General features: G+C 38.2%; 1 protein-coding gene across 1 annotated transcript in view; it reads left to right on the top strand.

The window, feature by feature from the left end:
• LOC134754153 (zinc finger protein 91-like) overlaps positions 1-19,689 on the top strand; it is a 34,038-nt gene that overhangs the window by 2,333 nt on the left and 12,016 nt on the right. The window contains exon 3 of the mRNA XM_063690259.1: positions 17,122-17,254. Coding sequence (XP_063546329.1) covers positions 17,122-17,254 — 133 coding nt within the window. The remainder of the gene's footprint in view (positions 1-17,121; positions 17,255-19,689) is intronic.

Genomic DNA, 19,689 nt, shown 5'->3' on the forward strand with positions numbered 1-19,689 from the left:
GAACAGTATACCGGTTTATGGATTGAAGTTTGGCTGGTCAAAAGATTGGGCTATTGCTGAGAGGTCCGGACACCTGCCATAACAATGTCTGTACACGTTATCGAGGCAGGCGGTGACTCGCCGCTGACTAGATGGGCCCCTGAAACTGCCGTCGTGAAGACAACCAGGAGCAACACCGGTGTGAGCGGCTCAGGGGTGTCGAGAGGTGTGCGCCGCTTTCTACCCAGTGGCTGTTACCAGCCACTGTGCCAACTCGCGTCTTATGCATCTTTCACTTCCACCCCTGGAGCATATAGCTCTTACGACTCCCCTCTGGACGGCCAATGAAGGCAAGCCAGAGCTGAGAGTCCTGCGGGTCCCCTTGGGGTCCACTCCGACCGACGAAGACTCGCCGGAGACGGAGACCCTGACCGACTCTCTGGAGCACTCGGGTCCGTGGGGTCGTCACTCCCCAACAGCTCGCCACAAGCTGCCCTGCGGGCTTATTATTATTATTATTATTTTATTTAGCTTTATCCCACATTAGTGGTCCCCAAGGGTATAAGCCTCCTCCATCTGTCTCCACCTCTCTTTGTCGGTGGCAACATCCATCCATTTTTTTCCCGCAGCCTGTACAATGTCATCTGCCCATCTTTTTCTTTGCCTTCCCGCTCTTCTCTTTCCAGCTGGGCCTGGCCATTTTGTTACAAGATTTGTCCACCTTTGATCCTGATATCTTGCTACATGACCTGCCCACCTCCACTTTTGTTTCAGACTAAACTGCAGGGCATCTGTTATCTTTGTTCTCTTGCGGATGTCTATATTTCTTGTTTTTTGTATTCTTCTTAAATTTAAAATACTTCTTTCCATTGCATGCTGGCAAGATAGAATTTTGTTCTTCGCTCTTTCCGTGTAAACCCATGTTTGGCATGCATATGTCAAGCTAGGAAGAATGCAGGAGTCCATTATGATCTTTTTCATGTTAAGATTGTAATTGCCTTTGAGAATTTCTTTTTGTGCCCAGTATTTCTTCCAGGTTGTGTTTATTCTTCTATCAATTTCATTTTCATTACTGGTTGTTGCGAAAGATACTAATTTTCCCAGATATACATAGTCTTCCACATAATCTATGGGTTTTTCCTCTATTTTGATAGTCTTCTTGTTGTAGTTTGACATGATTTTAGTTTTAGATGCATTCATGTGCAGGCCGATTTTTTTGCTTTCAAAGTCCAGTTCTTGTAGCATTTTTTCCATGTCTTTTGCTGATTCACTAAAGATGGCTATGTCATCAGCAAATCTTAAATGCGTTAGTTTTTTGTTTGATATCCATATTCCTTTTCGATTCCAGTCCATTTTCTTGAAAATATCCTCCAGAACCGCTATAAATAGTTTTGGAGAGAGTGGGTCGCCTTGTCTCACTCCTCTCCCAATTGTGAATGGTTCGCCTTGCCTTTCTAGTTTAACTCTGCTTGTGCTTTTTGAATAAATATTCTTTATTATGTCTATATATGTGTTGTTGATATTATTGTTTTTTAGGGCAAGCAATATAGATGACTGTGTTATACTATCGAAAGCTTTCGAGTAGTCCACAAAAGCTATATATAGTGGCCTATTAAATTCTTTATATTTTTCAATAACCTGTTCCATGGTGTGGATGTGGTCGGTTGTAGAATAGTGTGATCTGAATCCTGCCTGTTCAACCGGTTGATTTCTGTCGATGTTTGGAGCTATTCTACTCAGAATTATTGATGAGAAGAGTTTATATATTGTTGATAGTAGGCTTATAGGTCTGTAGTTGCTGATGTCAAGCGGGTTCCCTTTCTTGTAGAGTAGTGTTATGTTGGATTCACACCACTGGTTTGGTACTTCCTTGTTTTTCAAAACTAGGTTGAACAGTTTTACTAGATATGTTATTAAAATTGGAGCACCTATTTTTAGGGCTTCATTCGAGATGCTGTCTGCTCCTGGGCTTTTCTCAGGTTTTAATTTTTTTTATATGTTTTAGGATCTCATTTATAGTTATTTGCTCTGGGATTGTTTCTGAAGTATTTTCTTTATTACAGTTATAGTTAATTTCTTCCTCCTGTAATGGTTTTTTGTAAAGTCCAGCATAGAAAGTTGTGGCATGTTTCACTATATCATCTCTATCCCTAGTTTCTCCCTTTTCATCATTCAAAGATTGTATCCAATTTTTGCAAGTAGCAAGTTCTTTAAAAGCTCTCTTTGAGCTTCTGAACTTTGACATGTTCCTTTCTATTACTGATTGTCTATGGCTATCATAGTCTTTTCGGATTGCCTTATTTGTTTGTTTGAATATCACCTTTAATTCTTCTTTAATTTCTCTGGTTCTTGGCTTCATGGTCAATAGTTCATGTCGTCTAGAAATTAGACTAAGTGTTTGATTGGTAAGAACTCTGTGTTGGGTAGTGCTTGGTTTTTTAGTAGATTGTAGACTTTTTGCTATTATTATTTCCAATTTATTACTTAGGGATTGGACATCTTCGGACTCGATCAGTGAATTTTCTGATGTTGTTACATATTTTTCTAGATTTTTAATATAGTTACTTCGTTCTATTACACTCTTCAGCTTGTTGGGGACTGTATTAAACACTCTTCGACTGACTTTAGGTTTTTCTGTATTAAGAGTACATCTTACTAGTCTATGATCCGAGGGAAAGCTTACATTGTTCAACACCTCTATGTTTTTTATAGTATTTGGTTTAGGGCTGAGAATAAAGTCGATTTCGTTTTTTGTGTTGTTATCAGGTGAGACCCATGTCCATCTTCGAGATGCTTTCTTTTTAAAGTATGTATTCATTATAGATAGGTTGTTCTCATATGCATACTGTATTAGGCGTTCGCCCCTGGCATTTCTTTCCCCATATCCATGTTTTCCCATTATGGTGTTTTCTTCTGGTTTGGGATGTCCAATTTTAGCATTGAAGTCCCCGATGATTATTATGTTTTTATCAGCTGAGCTTTGTGCTTCCGATAAGTCCTTGTAAAATTTTGTGATGTCTTCTTCACTTGAGCTCTCAGTAGGGGAGTAAACTTGTATTATTGAGAGGGGTCCATCTTCAAATTTCATTCGTAGTAATGCGACTCTTTCTGATATTCCCTTAAAGCTTAAAATATTGTTCTTTAATGATTTTTGAATGATGAAACCCACTCCATAGAGGCCCTTAGTTTCACCCTTATAGCACAGTATATATTCTGTATGTTCTTCAATAGCACATCCCAGTTTTCTCGTTTCTGCGAGTCCTATGATGTCCCATTTGATTTTTTCTAATGCTTGGTTTAGGTCTAACATTCTTTGTTTTGTTGATAATGACCTTACATTATAAGTGCACACTTTAAGATAGTTATCCTTTTTTGATATTGTTTTCTCTTGTGATTTGATGCGGTTAGTGTTGATGGTGTTCTTTTGGTGTTTAGAATTAATTTTTGTTGATTTTTTGTTGGATGGAGGGTAATAGTCGTCTTCCCCCACGGTGACAAGCCGGGTTGGGGTGCTTAGGTTTTTTGATCTTAATTTGGGTGTTAATGCAGTATTTGTTGTTGGGTCGTTCCGGTGGTATTGGTTCTTTGGTTGCTATAGGATTTTGTCGTCTTCCAAGTCATTGTTAGATCTCCATTGTGAAAATGCATTTGTTTTTATTACTTTATTAGGGTTTCTTGTAGAGCCTTTGTCTGTGCTTGGCACAGTGGAGGGTGAGTTAGTTGGAGATCTCCTCCGTTTTTCATTTGGATTTGGATTGTCCCGTACAATTAGTTTGTCATAGCGCAAATATGCAATTTTTCCTTTGCTTATTTCTTCTTTTGCTTTGATTTTAAGCTCCCTCCTTTTTTCCAGCACGTCCTTAGGGTAATCATCAGTAGCGTAAGTTTTGGCTGGGAGCTTTTTATTGTTTTTAAGCACCATCAGTTTACGCCATTCCAATGTTACGCTAACTAGGATGGGTCGGCTTCTTTCTTCGGATTTTCTTCCTAGTCTTTGGACACTACTAATTTCCCATTTGTCCCAGTTATCAGTTTTGGCACTTTCACTTTGTTGGTTTAGAATGTTTAGCACTAGTTCCACGAGTTCGGAGGGGTCTTTCTCCTTCTCCATAATACCATGTAGTAAGAAATTATGCTTCTTTGTTAATTTTTCCAATTTGTTTACTCTGTCATTACACATATCACACACACATCCGTACATTACACAATTTAAACAATGTATTTTTTATTAAAAAACCCGTAGGGGTCGGATCAAAAACTAAGTAATTAAGTCCGACTCACGCTTGACTGCACATTTCTCATAGGTATTCCTGTGATCTATAGGTAAAGATCTATTTTGTGTATTTTTTTCATAATTTTTGACCCAGTAGTTTCGGAAATAAAGGGGGGTAATGGTAATTTTTTGCCTATTTTCTTAAATAACTTCTAAACTGTTTATCCTAAAATAAAATAAAAACATATATTTGAGATTCTCACAATGAGCTCTTTCATTTGATATGTAACACGAAATAGGTTGAAAAACTTTATTTTTTAATTTTCTCATTTACCCCCCAAAAGTGGCCCCCGTGTTTAAAATTCATTTGTTTACATTACATGACCGTCTTTGGGTCACAAACTTACATATGTATACCAAATTTCAACTTAATTGGTCCAGTAGTTTCGGACAAAATAGTCTGTGACAGACAGACAGACGCACGAGTGATCCTAAGGGTTCAGTTTTTTCCTTTTGAGGTACGGAACCCTAAAAACGATTGTACCACAATTATATACATAAACGCAATATTTCACCGACAAAAACGCAATTTTCTTGTTTCGTCCATACATTTTAAATGGGCTCTCAGTGACTTTGACGTCACGTTTACTTATCGTTTTGTTAGGAGCGTTTCGCGAGTGAAGTATGACTGTCGGTCTTTGACTATCATTTCTGACTTTTTTATTGCTTTAATGCGATGGGGCCCTTTGATACCGTTAATGAAAATTTGTCATCTAGCCGAAAAAAAACCAAAAAAAACCGCCTAAATCACATACTAAATATAATCAACTTTTTGCATTTTCAAAATTTTCCGCCACCGCATCTTATTTATTTCTTAAACTAAAATACTGCGCAAATTTGATTAAAAAATCGGAAAATGAATTAATTTACTATCAAAATAATTATACAGGAACAAATCGATTTTATCTAATTATAAAATGACTGCATCCATCACTATGCATTTAAGGGTTATAGCTTGTTTGATAGTGCACGACACCCTGCACTTTATGACTATGCGCCGAAACTTGGCACAGTCGATTCTTAGCTGGTCTTGAGTAGATTCAGATCAGACCGGGAGCCATCGAGAGCCACCGCACGTTTAGTGGATCCCACCTAAGGATCAACTGTGCCAAGTTTCAGCGCATAGTCACAAAGTGCTAGGGTTCCCGTTCCCATACAACGGCGTGCACTATCACACCAGCTTTTAATCAAAATAAGTCCAATAAAGGGGCATGGCTGTGGTTAACATATGTCAAATGGTGTAAAAATATTTTCTATAATGTTAACACAAATATGTATAATGTTATAAAACTATGAAAACGGATTATATCGCGTATATTGAATTTATAATACATCCCGACGTTTCGAACTCTTTACAGCGTTCGTGGTCAACGGGTGACTGAGGAAAAATTACAAAATGCAAAAATACCCACATACTAAAATAATGAACAATCATAGACCAAAACCGCGGTTATCGCGGTAACCGAAGACAATATTATGTATAATGTTGTTGTAAGCCGTCGCCGTCATCCACTTTCCTCTTAATCTTAACAGTAACAGAGTAAGGGCCAGTTGCACCAACCATAATTAACAGACTGATTAACGTCAAGCAGCAGAGAACTATGAAACTTTCCATACAATAAAATTTAGCGAACGGTAAAACGGTGACAGACGGTTTGGTGCAACTGACCCTTACACTAATAAACTTGTATCAACCATTCTGTTGTGTTGGGTTGGGGACCATATTATACTCGGGTGTTGTTAACACAAATATGTATAATGTTGTTGTAAGCCGTCGCCGTCATCCACTTTCCTCTTAATCTTAACAGTAACACTAATAAACTTGTATCAACCATTCTGTTGTGTTGGGTTGGGGACCATATTATACTCGTGTGTTGTTAACACAAATATGTATAATGTTGTTGTAAGCCGTCGCCGTCATCCACTTTCCTCTTAATCTTAACAGTAACACTAATAAACTTGTATCAACCATTCTGTTGTGTTGGGTTGGGGACCATATTATACTCGGGTGTTGTTAACACAAATATGTATAATGTTGTTGTAAGCCGTCGCCGTCATCCACTTTCCTCTTAATCTTAACAGTAACACTAATAAACTTGTATCAACCATTCTGTTGTGTTGGGTTGGGGACCATATTATACTCGGGTGTTGTTAACACAAATATGTATAATGTTGTTGTAAGCCGTCGCCGTCATCCACTTTCCTCTTAATCTTAACAGTAACACTAATAAACTTTTATCAACCATTCTGTTGTGTTGGGCACCATATTATACACGGTGTTTTTTTTAAAGTCTGTTAATTTCAAGGGTGCATTCCTGAGCTTAAATTAAGTAACTTTCTCAAAGAAGACCATATTCTAATTAACTTAATTTTGGACATAATCGATGATTTATTTTTATCTGATAAGGCCCCTACGAGCGTGTAGCGTGGGCCTTAGAGCCTGTTTACATGTTGATTAGTGTTTAGTACGAGTTTATACATTTTCTACTAAACGTAAGTACTATCTCGGACGATCGACGTTCGAAATGTCATTGTTATGTAATAGTTTTCAATTGTTTGGTGGATTTAAGTAAGTAAGTAAAGTAAAGTAAATGTTTATTTCAGTACATATATGATGTTGATCAAACATAGTAATCATAAAACATAAGCAGGTACTCGAATAATGTAAATCAGGAGTAATTTATACATGGTTCCTACACTAGGCAGAGCCTGTTCTGTAGGTAGCCGGCACAGTTACGAGTATTCTAACGACATGTAGCGCGAAAGTTAACACAATCAGACATATAAGTAGGTAGGTAGTAATTGTTAGAAAGAAAATTATTAAATATAAATTAATCTAACCTATCATGCTAAGTAGTTAAGTTAATATTTTATATACAGTTGCTTGAATTGAATTCACTAAAATGTGGCGAATGCAGGTGTGAGTGTGCGTGTGTGTGTGTGTGAGTTAGGTGGTGTTTGTGTGTATGTTATGTTTGTGTATAAGTAAATAAACTAGTCCATGTGTTTATCCTCGGTATTTCTTCTATCTCCTCGTAGGATAGCGTAATTAGCCATCTTTTGAGTTTGCGTTTAAGTTCTGTGATTGATAGACTAGAGGCAGATTAAACAAAAGTCGTCTCCTTCACGATTTTCGTAGACATCTCTTCTAAATACCTAAAACTGGTATGGATGTGTTCCTCGTGGTCTCCAGAATACAAATTGACCGGTTTTAGTTTATGGAGGGGGGGGGGACGGGTCGAGAAAAAGGGGGGCAAATATGGCGGCCTACCATCATTGATATTTGTTCACATCTTGAGTCCTATGGGACCAATCGGTTCGTGTGAGGTGTCGTTTGAAAGAATATTAAACGTGCTATAATTGTTTCTAAATAACCATAGTCATAACTGTAGTCGTTTACAAAATATTTCAAAATATATGATTTTTTACCGTGCATGGATGGCATAAGTACTGATAAAAAAAACATGCTTCTAACTCAATAAATTATAAATTTACCGCAATTAATGTTATTACAAAATATACGGTATATTTCATTAGCTTTCCAATAATATAAGTTTTATTGGTGTATGATTTTATATAACCAAGTTAAGACGAATTCTGTTCAGCATGGGTCACTACGCACGGACACATAAATGGCGGGGGACCGACGTCAACTTTTCATTATTTCTCGGGTTCTATTTTACTGATTAATTAGTGTTAGATACCATTTGAAAGAATATTAAACGTGCTATAATTGTGTTTTAATAACCGTAGTCGTAACTGTAGTAATTTACAAAATAATTGAAAAATATGATTTTTACCGTGCATGGACATAAGTACTGCTAAAATATGCTACTAACTCAATAAATTATAACTTTACTGCAATAAATGCATTGTCAAAATATACGCGAAAAAACGTTATGAGCTATCCAAAAATATAAGCTTTATTGCTGTATAATGTTGTATAACCAAGTAATGATGAAGTTTGTTCAGCATGGGCACTGTGCAGTGTGCATCGTCATGTAAATGGAGCCCGGCCGTCGTCGGCGTCGTTGAGTTTTCATTATTTATCGGGTTCTATTATTCCGATAAATACTTGGCGGTTACCATTTGCAAGCATATTCAATTTTCTGATCATACTCTATTGTTTGAAATCTGAGGCCCAAAATTACCATTTAAAAAATATTAAAGAATAAATTTAATTTTTACCTAAGAGGTTTCCTTAGTGACCGAAATAATTTGTGAAAAACATAATATAGTAGATATAGCCTGAAATGTTTCAGAATATAAATCAACAAACTATTTATTAACATTCCAAGAATATTGATTTTGTTACCGTACAACTTAAACATATATGCCAGGACCAATTTCGTCAAGCAAGTACAAACGGCGCGGCGGGCGCCTCGGTAGACCAGCAGCATTCTATTATACTTTGACATCAGGTACATTTATAATGTTCCCAAATGTGAGGTGTTGTTAAGTATATTATATCGATAAAAATGATGGTTTTGTAGACTACATTTAGTCATTCATCAGCCTTTTTGTTTCATTTTATATCACAGGAAACTTATGTTTTCACAAAAGCCCAGTTTTAGGTTCATAACTTCGTTAAGTTCCTAGCTTTCATGATTGCAAGACCACTGCACATGAAGTACTGAATATCGGAGTCGTTATTTGACTCACGTCTACATGTAAAACGTTTTTGAACACACTGCGTACCTTCGAGATCTGAGGCTTGTGGCGTTTTCCAGTGATATTTGTCGCCGCATGCTCCGGGGTGCCAAATAAGTGACTATTAACTATTTGAGTAGTAAGCGTAGTAGGTCCACATAGGTGATACTTTCAATTTTAGATGGTAAATAAAATTAGCATTTAAGGTCAACATTTGTAACACTCAAGAAGGAAAATAATGTGCTATTGCCTATCGTAACCTGATAGCTTGAAGTAAAAACTAATGGCGAATAAATAAAAACAAGTAATTATTTTAGTGCATTGATGCCGGCGTTATCTGCGGTTTTATGATGGCGAAATTAATTAGGCATACTGTCAATAACTATAATTATGTATTATTAACAAAACTTTAAAGGGCCTCTGAGCAACCACATTTAATTTTGGAAAAATATAACAATATCCGTGATGTCCGGTTTCAAGTATAGTAATAGTAACAATAGAGTAAAACTATCTATCCATTTTTATTTAGTATTTTACGTTATAATTTATAGTTTTTGTTTTGCTTACCTATTGATGCATCGGCCACCTCAACATGGCGTTTGGCGTTGTAGGCTTGGCTTGTAAGTCTCTAGACTCTAAAACAATATAAGATGTACTAAGGTATTAAAAATGTTAATACCTTCTCTGCTACTACATGTTCATAGATCTATAATAGCGACTCATAACTTCTCTGTTCGACTGTACCTAAGTGATACAAGAGAGTTAAGTAGCGATTGCGATGCAAGGAGCTATAGAAGACATTTTATCGCCTATTTAGAACCTTAAGTGCAAATTGCAAATGCTTATTACTCATATAGATGTTAACGTTGTACAATTCACTTTGAGCACTAGCTGCTTAACATGCATTATAGCGGCGAAAACAGCTACTTGAGCTACTGTAGACCTTAAACTTTAAAGCTTTAGATGAACCTCTTACACTTTTATGTCACCAGAGCCTGTAGGCTAAGACTAAATATGTATAGCTATTATAGAGCCAGTCTGTCTAAGTAATAATAAAATTTGTGCTAAGTATCGCCTAATTGTTTGTTGGGATTTATATGATTGCGCAGTGACCCAATTTATAATTACTTGGTTGTGTAATATCATGCACCAATAAAACTTATATTCTTGGATAGCTCATAAATTTTCACGTATATTTTGAAATAACATTTATTGCGGTGAAGTTATAATTTATTGAGTTAGTTAGAGAAGCATATTTTAGCAGTGCTTATGTCCATGTCCATGCACGGTAAAAAATCATGTGTTTTCGATTATTTTGTAAATGACTAAAGTTATGACTACGGTTATTAAAACACAATTATAGTTCGTTTAATATTATTTCAAATGGTATCTAACACCACGCAAAAAGCACGCATATTTGACCAATGTATCCTGCCTGTTCTCACTTATGGAGCTGAAACCTGGGTTTTCACCAAAGACATACTACGTAAATTGAGCGTTGCCCAGCGGGCGTTGTGGGGATCACATTGAGAGACCGTAAAACAAATGAATGGCTGAGACAATAGAGCAAAGTCAATGATGTTATAAAACGCGTAGCCAATTTGAAGTGGGAATGGGCTGGTCATATAGCACGGAAGACCGATTCGTGGAGCAAACGACTACTCGAGTGGCGACCATGGGGGGAAGAGCGTCCTCAAAGTAGACCCCAGATGCGTTGGGACGACGACATTAAGAAGACTGTGGGGAAACAGTGGCTCCAAGTCGCACAGAACCGCGACGAATGGCGCAAAATGAAGGAGGCCTACACCCAAAGGGTAGAAAAAGGCTACAGAGAGAGAGAGAGGTATCTAACACCAATAGATCAGTAAAATAGAACCCGAGAAATAATGAAAAGTTGACGTCGATCGCCCGTCATTTATGTGCCGGTGCGTAGTGACCCATGCTAAACAGAATTCGTCATTACTTGGTTATATAATATCATACACTAATGAAACTTATATTTTTGGGAAGCTAATGAAATATCCCGTATATTTTGTAATGACTAAATTTATAATTTATTGAGTTAGCAGCATGTTTTATCAGTACTTATGCCATCCATGCACGGTAAAAAATCAAATATTTTAAAATATTTTGTAAACGACTACAGTTATGAGTATAGTTATTTAGAAATAATAATAGTACGTTTAATATTCTTTCAAACGACACCTCACACGAACCGATCGGTCCCATAGGACTCAAGATGTGAACAAAATATCAATGATGGTATGGTAGGCCGCCATCTTTGCCCCCCTTTTTCTCGACCCGTCCCCCCTCCATAAACTAAAACCGGTCAATTCGTATTATAGAGACCACGAGGAACACATCCATACCAGTTTTAGGTATTTAGAAGAGATGTCGACGACTTTTCTCCATACAGGCCGGTTTCCTCCAGTCTATTTGCTTTAGTCCAACCTACTACCTTGCGGGACACCAAAGTCTAACTCTTTCGCGCCGCTAACATCTTTGCCTATCTTTATTTTCTGAGTCCGACCGATCAAATAACTCTGAAACCATCTTAGAGCGTTTCCCCGAACCCCACAGAGCTCCAACTTTTTTAAAAGTATAGGGACAGAAACAGTGTCAAACGCCTTCGCGAGGTCTAAGAATACTCCCAAACAGGCCTTACCGTCATCTAGGTATCCACATAGCTCAGCATAGGTAGAGGTATGAGCTCAACAGCATCAGCAGTCGACTTTTTTGCTCGGAAACCATATTGTCATTCAGAAAGGATATCATTTTTTTCTAAGTATCTTACTAAGCGCCTGTTCACCACTTTCTCTAAGATCTTAGAAAAGGCTCTCAGCAAGGAGATCGGTTTGTAGTTGCTAGGATTAGATTTAGGACCTGATTTGTGAATAGGAACAACAGCCAATACCTTCCACTCTTCCGGAAAGACTCCTTCAGATAGGCTGAGATTAAAAATATGAGTGAGAGGTACCGCTATTATACCCTTGATGACCTTTAGTAAGCGGTGTGTTATCCCGTCAATGCCCGGTGCACTGTCTGATTTTAAGCCGTTGATGAGGGATTCTACTTCAGCTACGTCGGTAGGGTACAGGAATATGGATTGAGCTGGTGATACCCGGACTGAAGTCTTACTAGCTAAATTTTCCTGAGTGCTATTGAGAGACGTTAATATATTCCCAGCCAGATTTCGGCCGACACTCGAGAAGTATTCATTGCAGTGGTCTAGAGATTCAGTTACTGAGTTCTTGATGTGTGTGAGTTCCAGAGGTATTTTAGTAGTTTTCTTGGTATACGTAATAGTTTTAATAGTATTCCAAAGCTTTTTTGGGTCATTTTTGTTTTTTTCCAGCTCTAACGATTCGTATTTGTGTTTTAACTTCCTTAGTAAATTATTATAAAAGTATTTAAATATAATGTCTGTGTTACAAGAGCCTGAGTGCCAGTCGCACCAATCCACTAACTAGGTGGTGCAAGTGGCGCTAAGAGTAACATAAGAATTAAAGACTTGAGTATCAATATTGTTAGGTATCCCCAGAATTCCAGTAATATAAGATACAAGATTAAACATAGACCTAGTAATCAGAACCGACTAATTTGTTTGTTAGACATGGACTGACATGGTACTAAATAGTTATGAAAGAGACAACTAAGTCAACTTACTGAGTAATTACGTCATCGCATGCCTATCGCCTTTTAGTAAAATAACAATGCAAATTGCACCCAAACAGTTGATCGCACATACACATATGTGATATCAAATGAAACCTGAATCAATATTCTACACTTGTTTTCTTTAATCCGCGCTAAAGCTCCTCCGAGTATTAAGAGCTAAGGAAGCGATGAAACGAGTGCCCGGCGCACATATTCCCGCTTCCGTAACTTACAAATATTCGGATCTTGGGCACGGATTGTAGCAAATGAGTTTAATGAGCATTCATTTGATACTACACGTATGGTGCAATCAACTTTTCGGGTACAATTTGCGTTGTTTGTAATAAGGCGCCAAGCTTGATGACGTTGCTAACTTAGCGAGGAAGAAGCAAGAGACATTATCTTGATTCCTCAGCAAGTCATCTCTTTCATTGACTATTTACTAACTGTTTTAGAGGCTTATTATCATGCCTAACAAAATGTTAAATGTGAATTTAAAACATAATAAAGCATTTTAGGGATTAAAGGCGTCATCTATTGTTAACATCACGGCAGTGTTGGGCAAAAAGTAATTTAATTACTAATTAACAATTGCAATTACAATCAGTAAATGAAATATAATAAAAAAATTACATGTAAAAAGTAATTACGCATTCATTTAACAATTGCAATTGCAATTTTTTTAATTACATTTTGAAATTAAAATTTGTAATTAATTACTTTACTCAATTACGATTGAATGCAAGTTTTCGATCATCTTTATTTCCAAAATCAGATAAAATTTTTGAATGAGCTTTAAATTTGAATAAGCAACATTGTAAATATTTGAATTTTTATATTTAAAAAAAGCAAATGAGTACCTATTGTTGCAAGATTTTGGTTGGGGTATAGCAAAGGGTTCTTGGGACATGTGAAATTTCAGTGTCATTTTTTTTTCGAACGTAACACCAATTTTTTATTACTTCATTATGAAAGAAATGTTAAAATAAGTATCTTTTGTTATGTGTAATTTTTCTCTAAGATCAACCATTATAAAGATAGACGGGGTAGTAATCGACAACTTTTAAAGGCTAGGTTAGGAACTTACTAAATTTAAGTAACAGAGGTAAGATAGGTGCGACGACGAGCGAAGCGAGGAGGAGTGTTAGGTTGACCGCGATCAAGAACAGACCTGTTATTGTACCTACTATTGTCAGTTACAACCTCGCCTATCTCCATAATTATTGATCCTAGAGAAAAATGTTACATGACAAAATATACTCATAGTGTTGTGTTCCTGCCGGTAAGTAAGGTTGCCAGAGCTCAACGAGGGAGAGGAGTGTTAGGGTCGGCAACGCGCGTGTAATATCTCCGGTGTTGCAGGCGTCCATAGGCTACGGTAACTGCTTACCATCAGGCGGGCCGTATGCTTGATTGCCACCGAAGTGGTATAAAAAAATACTTAATTTGACATTTCTTACACGACAAAATAATAAAAATTTGGTATTATGTGGGCAAAAAAATAACACTGAAATTTTCTGTCCCAAGAGCGGCCCCCCTTTGCACTCTAACCGAACGTTAGTCTTTTAGAAGCAATAAAATATGTAATACACTTAAAATGATTATTTTATGCTATAAGACACAAGATATAATATTGAACTACATATGTTCTTATGGTGGTCGGAACTTACGCCATTATTAGCGGCGCCCCAATACTTATGCGGTGCTATGCAACGTAAACGCCGACCGCCATAAGGTACCTTACGACGTGGTTTGTCACATTTTACCCTCTAAAGGGATGATTCCCGGGATAAAAAATATGTTATAACGTTATCCAGGGTATAAGGGAATAAAAAATAGTTTTTCTAATAATTACTACAAGTAAATTTGTTCATCTTTGCAAATTAATAAAAAGGTTAACGAAAAGTAATTAAGCAATTTAATTACCAATTAATGTAATTGTAATTGCAAATTACACAGCAAATTGCATCATATGTAATTAAATTGCAAGCAATTTAATTACATGGAATTAAATTAGTAATTAAATTACACAAGTAATTAAATACGCCCAACACAGCATCACGGAGCACATTTTATTTTAACCTGTTCTAAAAGCTCACTAGATTACATCATTTGCATCCTTAAACAAGAATACACCTACAATTGGCCAATCAATTGAATATTTTCGATATTATTCACTGAGTATGCACTTTTGTCTCAGGCGATGCCGCTTGGCACGATTGTCCCTAACTGCCTGGCTACGACATTGCGCGATCTGCGGCAGCGGCGGCGGCGAGCGAAAAGCGAATGTTACAAAATAAGGCGAAAGAAGAGGGAGGCCACGACCCGCCGCTGGCAGCGGCGACTCGCGCGAATTTACTCGAGCGGCCGGCGGCGACGGATGCGGCGCGGCGGGCGGTGGAAACAAACACACGGGCGCGAGGAACGCGGCCACGACTCACAGCGGCGCGACCGGCGCGAGCGGCGATACGCATCGGGCGGTGAATCTTAGAACAAAATTTTTTATAATATTCGCGCGCGATAATGGACACGGGAGTGTTTATCACGGAAATATTTAATATGCCTGCAATTTGGATGTCGAAACTACCTAAACATAAGTTGCGGCGCGTAATTAAAAGGTTGTGGGAAGAAATAAAAGATTTTTTTCCTGCTTCTACACTCATTCATACTCGTAAAATTTTGCGGGATGCTTTCTATATTCTTCGTACAACACTCTAAATTCGCCTAACGTATAACGGCTTCTATTAAGTTCGTGCACACCTTCTCTTATATTTAAAATAACTCTCATGAAATATGACCTGCTGTCGAGGCACTGAAGAGCCACTTTTGATTGACAAAGACATTTTTAAACACTTGAGTACGTCCCATTCGCTCTATGCCGCCAACGCTACTGCGAAGTCGTGGCATGCTCGCCGCGCCGCTCTACCTTGCCGCGCCGCCCGCCGCACCGCTCGCCGCTTAAGACCAATGTCGTGGCCAGGCCGTAAGGTCAAACCAAAGATACATATAACTCCGTAATAGATGAATACAGTCTAAGGAAAAAACGTGCCTCGAAAATCAAGAAAATTTGATTCGATCAGATGGCGCCACTACCTTTGGCCTACTCTCGTATAGATGGCGTTGACGGTTTCGTTTCTTATTTAACAATTTTAAAGCATATCAGTGAAAGAACATGGGTCAAAATAATATAAAAATAATTAATGCAAATATTGCAAATAAAAAAATCATTTATCCATATATAAATACATTATTTGATATTTTTATTTTTAGTTTTAATCGTGTGTCAATAGATGGCAGTGAATTTACTGTGGCTACAAAACTTACTATGACAGTACCGCTCTATCCTATTATATCCTCTTTGGTCAAACGGAACTGATTTGTCCCGGTAGCCACGAGATCGTACCGTGCCTATAATATTTTGAAACATAATAATTTCCTTAATTGTGTCACATGGTAACAAAATGGTCACTCAGGATTTAGTGTACGCCCACACCGTAAATGTATGTCATTTTGCTCTCTTGTGACACAATTTACTACTATATTTCATCGAACTTAACAAGTACTATAGATAGGACCGTGAGCCTTAAGAGGTTAATTGTGACCCAAGTACTTAAAGCTAGACTATGTTCAGTACCACCCCACCAAGTGATACTGGAGGGATAAAGTATGACATGGTGGACAGTGTGGTGGCTTTTGCTTCCTTATACTTTGTATCAATGTTGCACATTTGTGTCAGACCAAGCTAAGTTGGCAGTGATCTTGATATCCTAGGCAGTGCAAGTATTATTTTAAAGGAACGTCAAACTTGTATGAAATTATGACGTTTACTTATCACTCGCACCGTCTGGAATATCAGTCGCTGCCAATAATAAAAAAATAAAAAAACAAATGGTGCGAAAGTTATTTAATATAATTATTGTTGATACTTGCTATTACTACTACAGCATATGACGCTCTCAAAGCGTCGCGCTGTCGATGTCGTCTCGCAGCCTGCTAGTGAACATTTTATTGATACTTACTACTACAGCATATGACGCTCTCAAAGCGTCGCGCTGTCGATGTCGTCTCGCAGCCTGCTAGTGAACATTTTATTGATACTTACTACTACAGCATATGACGCTCTCAAAGCGTCGCGCTGTCGATGTCGTCTCGCAGCCTGCTAGTGAACATTTTATTGATACTTACTACTACAGCATATGACGCTCTCAAAGCGTCGCGCTGTCGATGTTGTCTCGCAGCCTGCTAGTGAACATTTTATTGATACTTACTACTACAGTATATGACGCTCTCAAAGCGTCGCGCTGTCGATGTCGTCTCGCAGCCTGCTAGTGAACATTTTATTCGATAGCGTGACGAGCGTTCGCGTTTGCGTTATTTCTATTTTTGTATGGGATTTTGAACAGCGCGCCAAGCGGGACGTTTTGGAAACTCAAAATCCCATACAAAATGACAATCACGCTATCGAATGAAATTTACACTAGGGGTACTGTGTACTGTGTGGCAAAGCCTTTATGTCGCACATTCGAATTTGAGACTGTTTTAGAATTTTGATTTCTTTACAGATATTTGAAGGAGATGGATTACCAGATAAAGTCTGTGCCGAATGCATCCAGAAACTCAGTAGTGCATATATTTTTAAACAACAGTGTGAAAGAGCTGATCAGGAGTTACGCCGAAATTATGTACCTCCTCCGGGTAAGTGTGACCAACAGTGTTTATGGTGTTCATTGGTTTCCTTTGATTATTTTATGAACTGTAATAGGTATTAGTCTTATACTATACATACAACTATAACAATACGAAGTATTATACTTAGTTCTGTTGGTTTGTTTGTTACACACACGTAGGTACGAAGCCCCTGCAATACCTGATTGGATGATAATAGTGTTTTGTCATTGTCATGACATGTCATTACTCCCCTAATACGGAAAGTAGCGTAAATTTCGTGTATTACGTCCGAGGAATATGCAATGATGACAGTAATTAAGAGTCCCCGGCAAGCTCGGCCGAATTGCACCTTCCCATACGATCGTCCCTTATGGTGCGACTCTGTCCGTCTGTCTGTCTGTCAAATTGCTAAATATCTCGAGAACTACTGAAGCCATCGATTTGAAATGTGGAATAGTTATGAACAATTCTAACCTTAAAACATTGAAGTGTATTTTTTTTTATTAATTATGAAAAATGCCCCATATAAAGAGGGGGCAAAAAGTCAAGAGAGAGTAGTGTCGTTTCGGTTGCCAATTTTGCAGTAAACAAGAATCATTTGGTACATGAATGATTACAATTCAATTCACCATATCTTGTACGAGGGGCTGAAATGACTAAAAATGAAAGATTCCTTTAAAAAAAAAATTGATAAAATACCTTCTGAGTTTTCTTCATTTTTTCGGTGAAAACAGGGTCGCATTATATTTTTTTATCGCAAATTGTACTTATATTTTGCCCTCAAAATAATATTATAGCAAACTCTAACTTTATGTGAACCCATAAAAAAATTATCATAACTATAGGACCTATTTTCCCGTAAATTTAAATATTTTTAAAAGACGTATAAATCACGCTGCACGGACGCTGCGCGCTCACTCGCTCAGTCTCCGCCGGGCGCGCTTAGGGGACGGACCTGTGCTCGATCGTCAGGCGTTTGTTTTGTTCGTAACCAGCGAGCTAGTTCCGAGAAGTGGTGTATACTGCGATTAAAAAAATCTTGATCCTTAGGTGATCATAGGTACATTTTATAGCACGAATATTAAATTTTTTCGCCTAGGTGATCGGGTTTGTTCAGGGTGCCTAGCCAAGATGCCAACCGTTTAGGTACCTATAGGTTACATTAAAACCAAATCTGTAGCTGGCCTCTGAATGGGTAGTAGAAACGGGTTCCGTATATCTTTCCCTTTCCAGATGACTAAGGTGCCTAGCCAAGATGCCAACCGTTTAGGTACCTAGAATATAATTTACATTAAAACCAAATCTGTAGCTGGCCTCTAACATGGGTCGTAGAAACGCGTTCCTTGTGTCTTTCGCTTTCTAGATTGACCAGGGTGCCTAGCCAAGATGCCAACCGTTTAGGTACCTATAGTTTACATTAAAACCAAATCTGTAGCTGGCCTCTGAATGGGTAGTAGAAACGGGTTCCGTATGTCTTTCCCTTTCCAGATGACCAAGGTGCCTAGCCAAGATGCCAACCGTTCAGGTACCTATAATATAATTTACATTAAAACCAAATCTGTAGCTGGCCTCTAAAATGGATCGTAGAATTGCGTTCCTTGTGTCTTTGGCTTTCTAGATGACCAGGGTGCCTAGGCAAGATGCCAACCGTTTAGGTACCTATAGTCTACATTAAAACCAAATCTGTAGCTGGCCTCTGAATGGGTAGTAGAAACGCGTTCCGTATGTCTTTCCCTTTCCAGATGGCCAGGGTGTCCAGCCAAGATGCCAACCGTTTACGCTCCGTAGCGAACGAAACGCAACTGTCTCTGTCGCATTAATATGTAAGAGTGATAGAGAGAGATTACCCTATCATTCGCTACGGAACGAACGACTGGCATCTTGGCTAGGCACCCAGGTTTAGGTACCTATAGTTTACATTAAAACCAAATCTATAGCTGGCCACTGTAATGGGTAATAGAAACGCGTTCCGTGTGTTTTTTGTTTTGCAGATGACCAGGGTGCCTAGCCAAGATGCCAACCGTTTACGCTCCGTAGCGAACGAATCGCAACCGTCTCTGTCGCACTAATATGGAAGAGTGATAGAGAGAGATTACCCTATCGTTCGCTACGGAACGAACGACTGGCATCTTGGCTAGGTACTCTGATTATCTGGAAAGCAAAACACATACGGGACGCGTTTCTATTACCCATTTCAGTGGCCAGCTACAGATTTGGTTTTAAGTGGTTTTAAGTTTTAACGTAAACTGTAGGTACTAAACCCGAGTGCCTAGCCAAGATTCCAGTCGTTCGTTACGAAGCGAACAATAGCGTTATCTCTCTCTATCACTCTTCAATATTAGTGCGACAGAGACAGTTACGTTTCGTTTGCTACGGAGCGTAAACGGTTGGCATCTTGGCTAGGCACCCTGGTCATTTGGAAAGCGAAAGACATACGGATCGCGTTTCTATTACCCATTTCA

Source organism: Cydia strobilella, chromosome Z (assembly GCF_947568885.1).
Source record: "Cydia strobilella chromosome Z, ilCydStro3.1, whole genome shotgun sequence".
In the NCBI taxonomy this organism is placed as follows: Eukaryota; Metazoa; Arthropoda; class Insecta; order Lepidoptera; family Tortricidae; genus Cydia; species Cydia strobilella.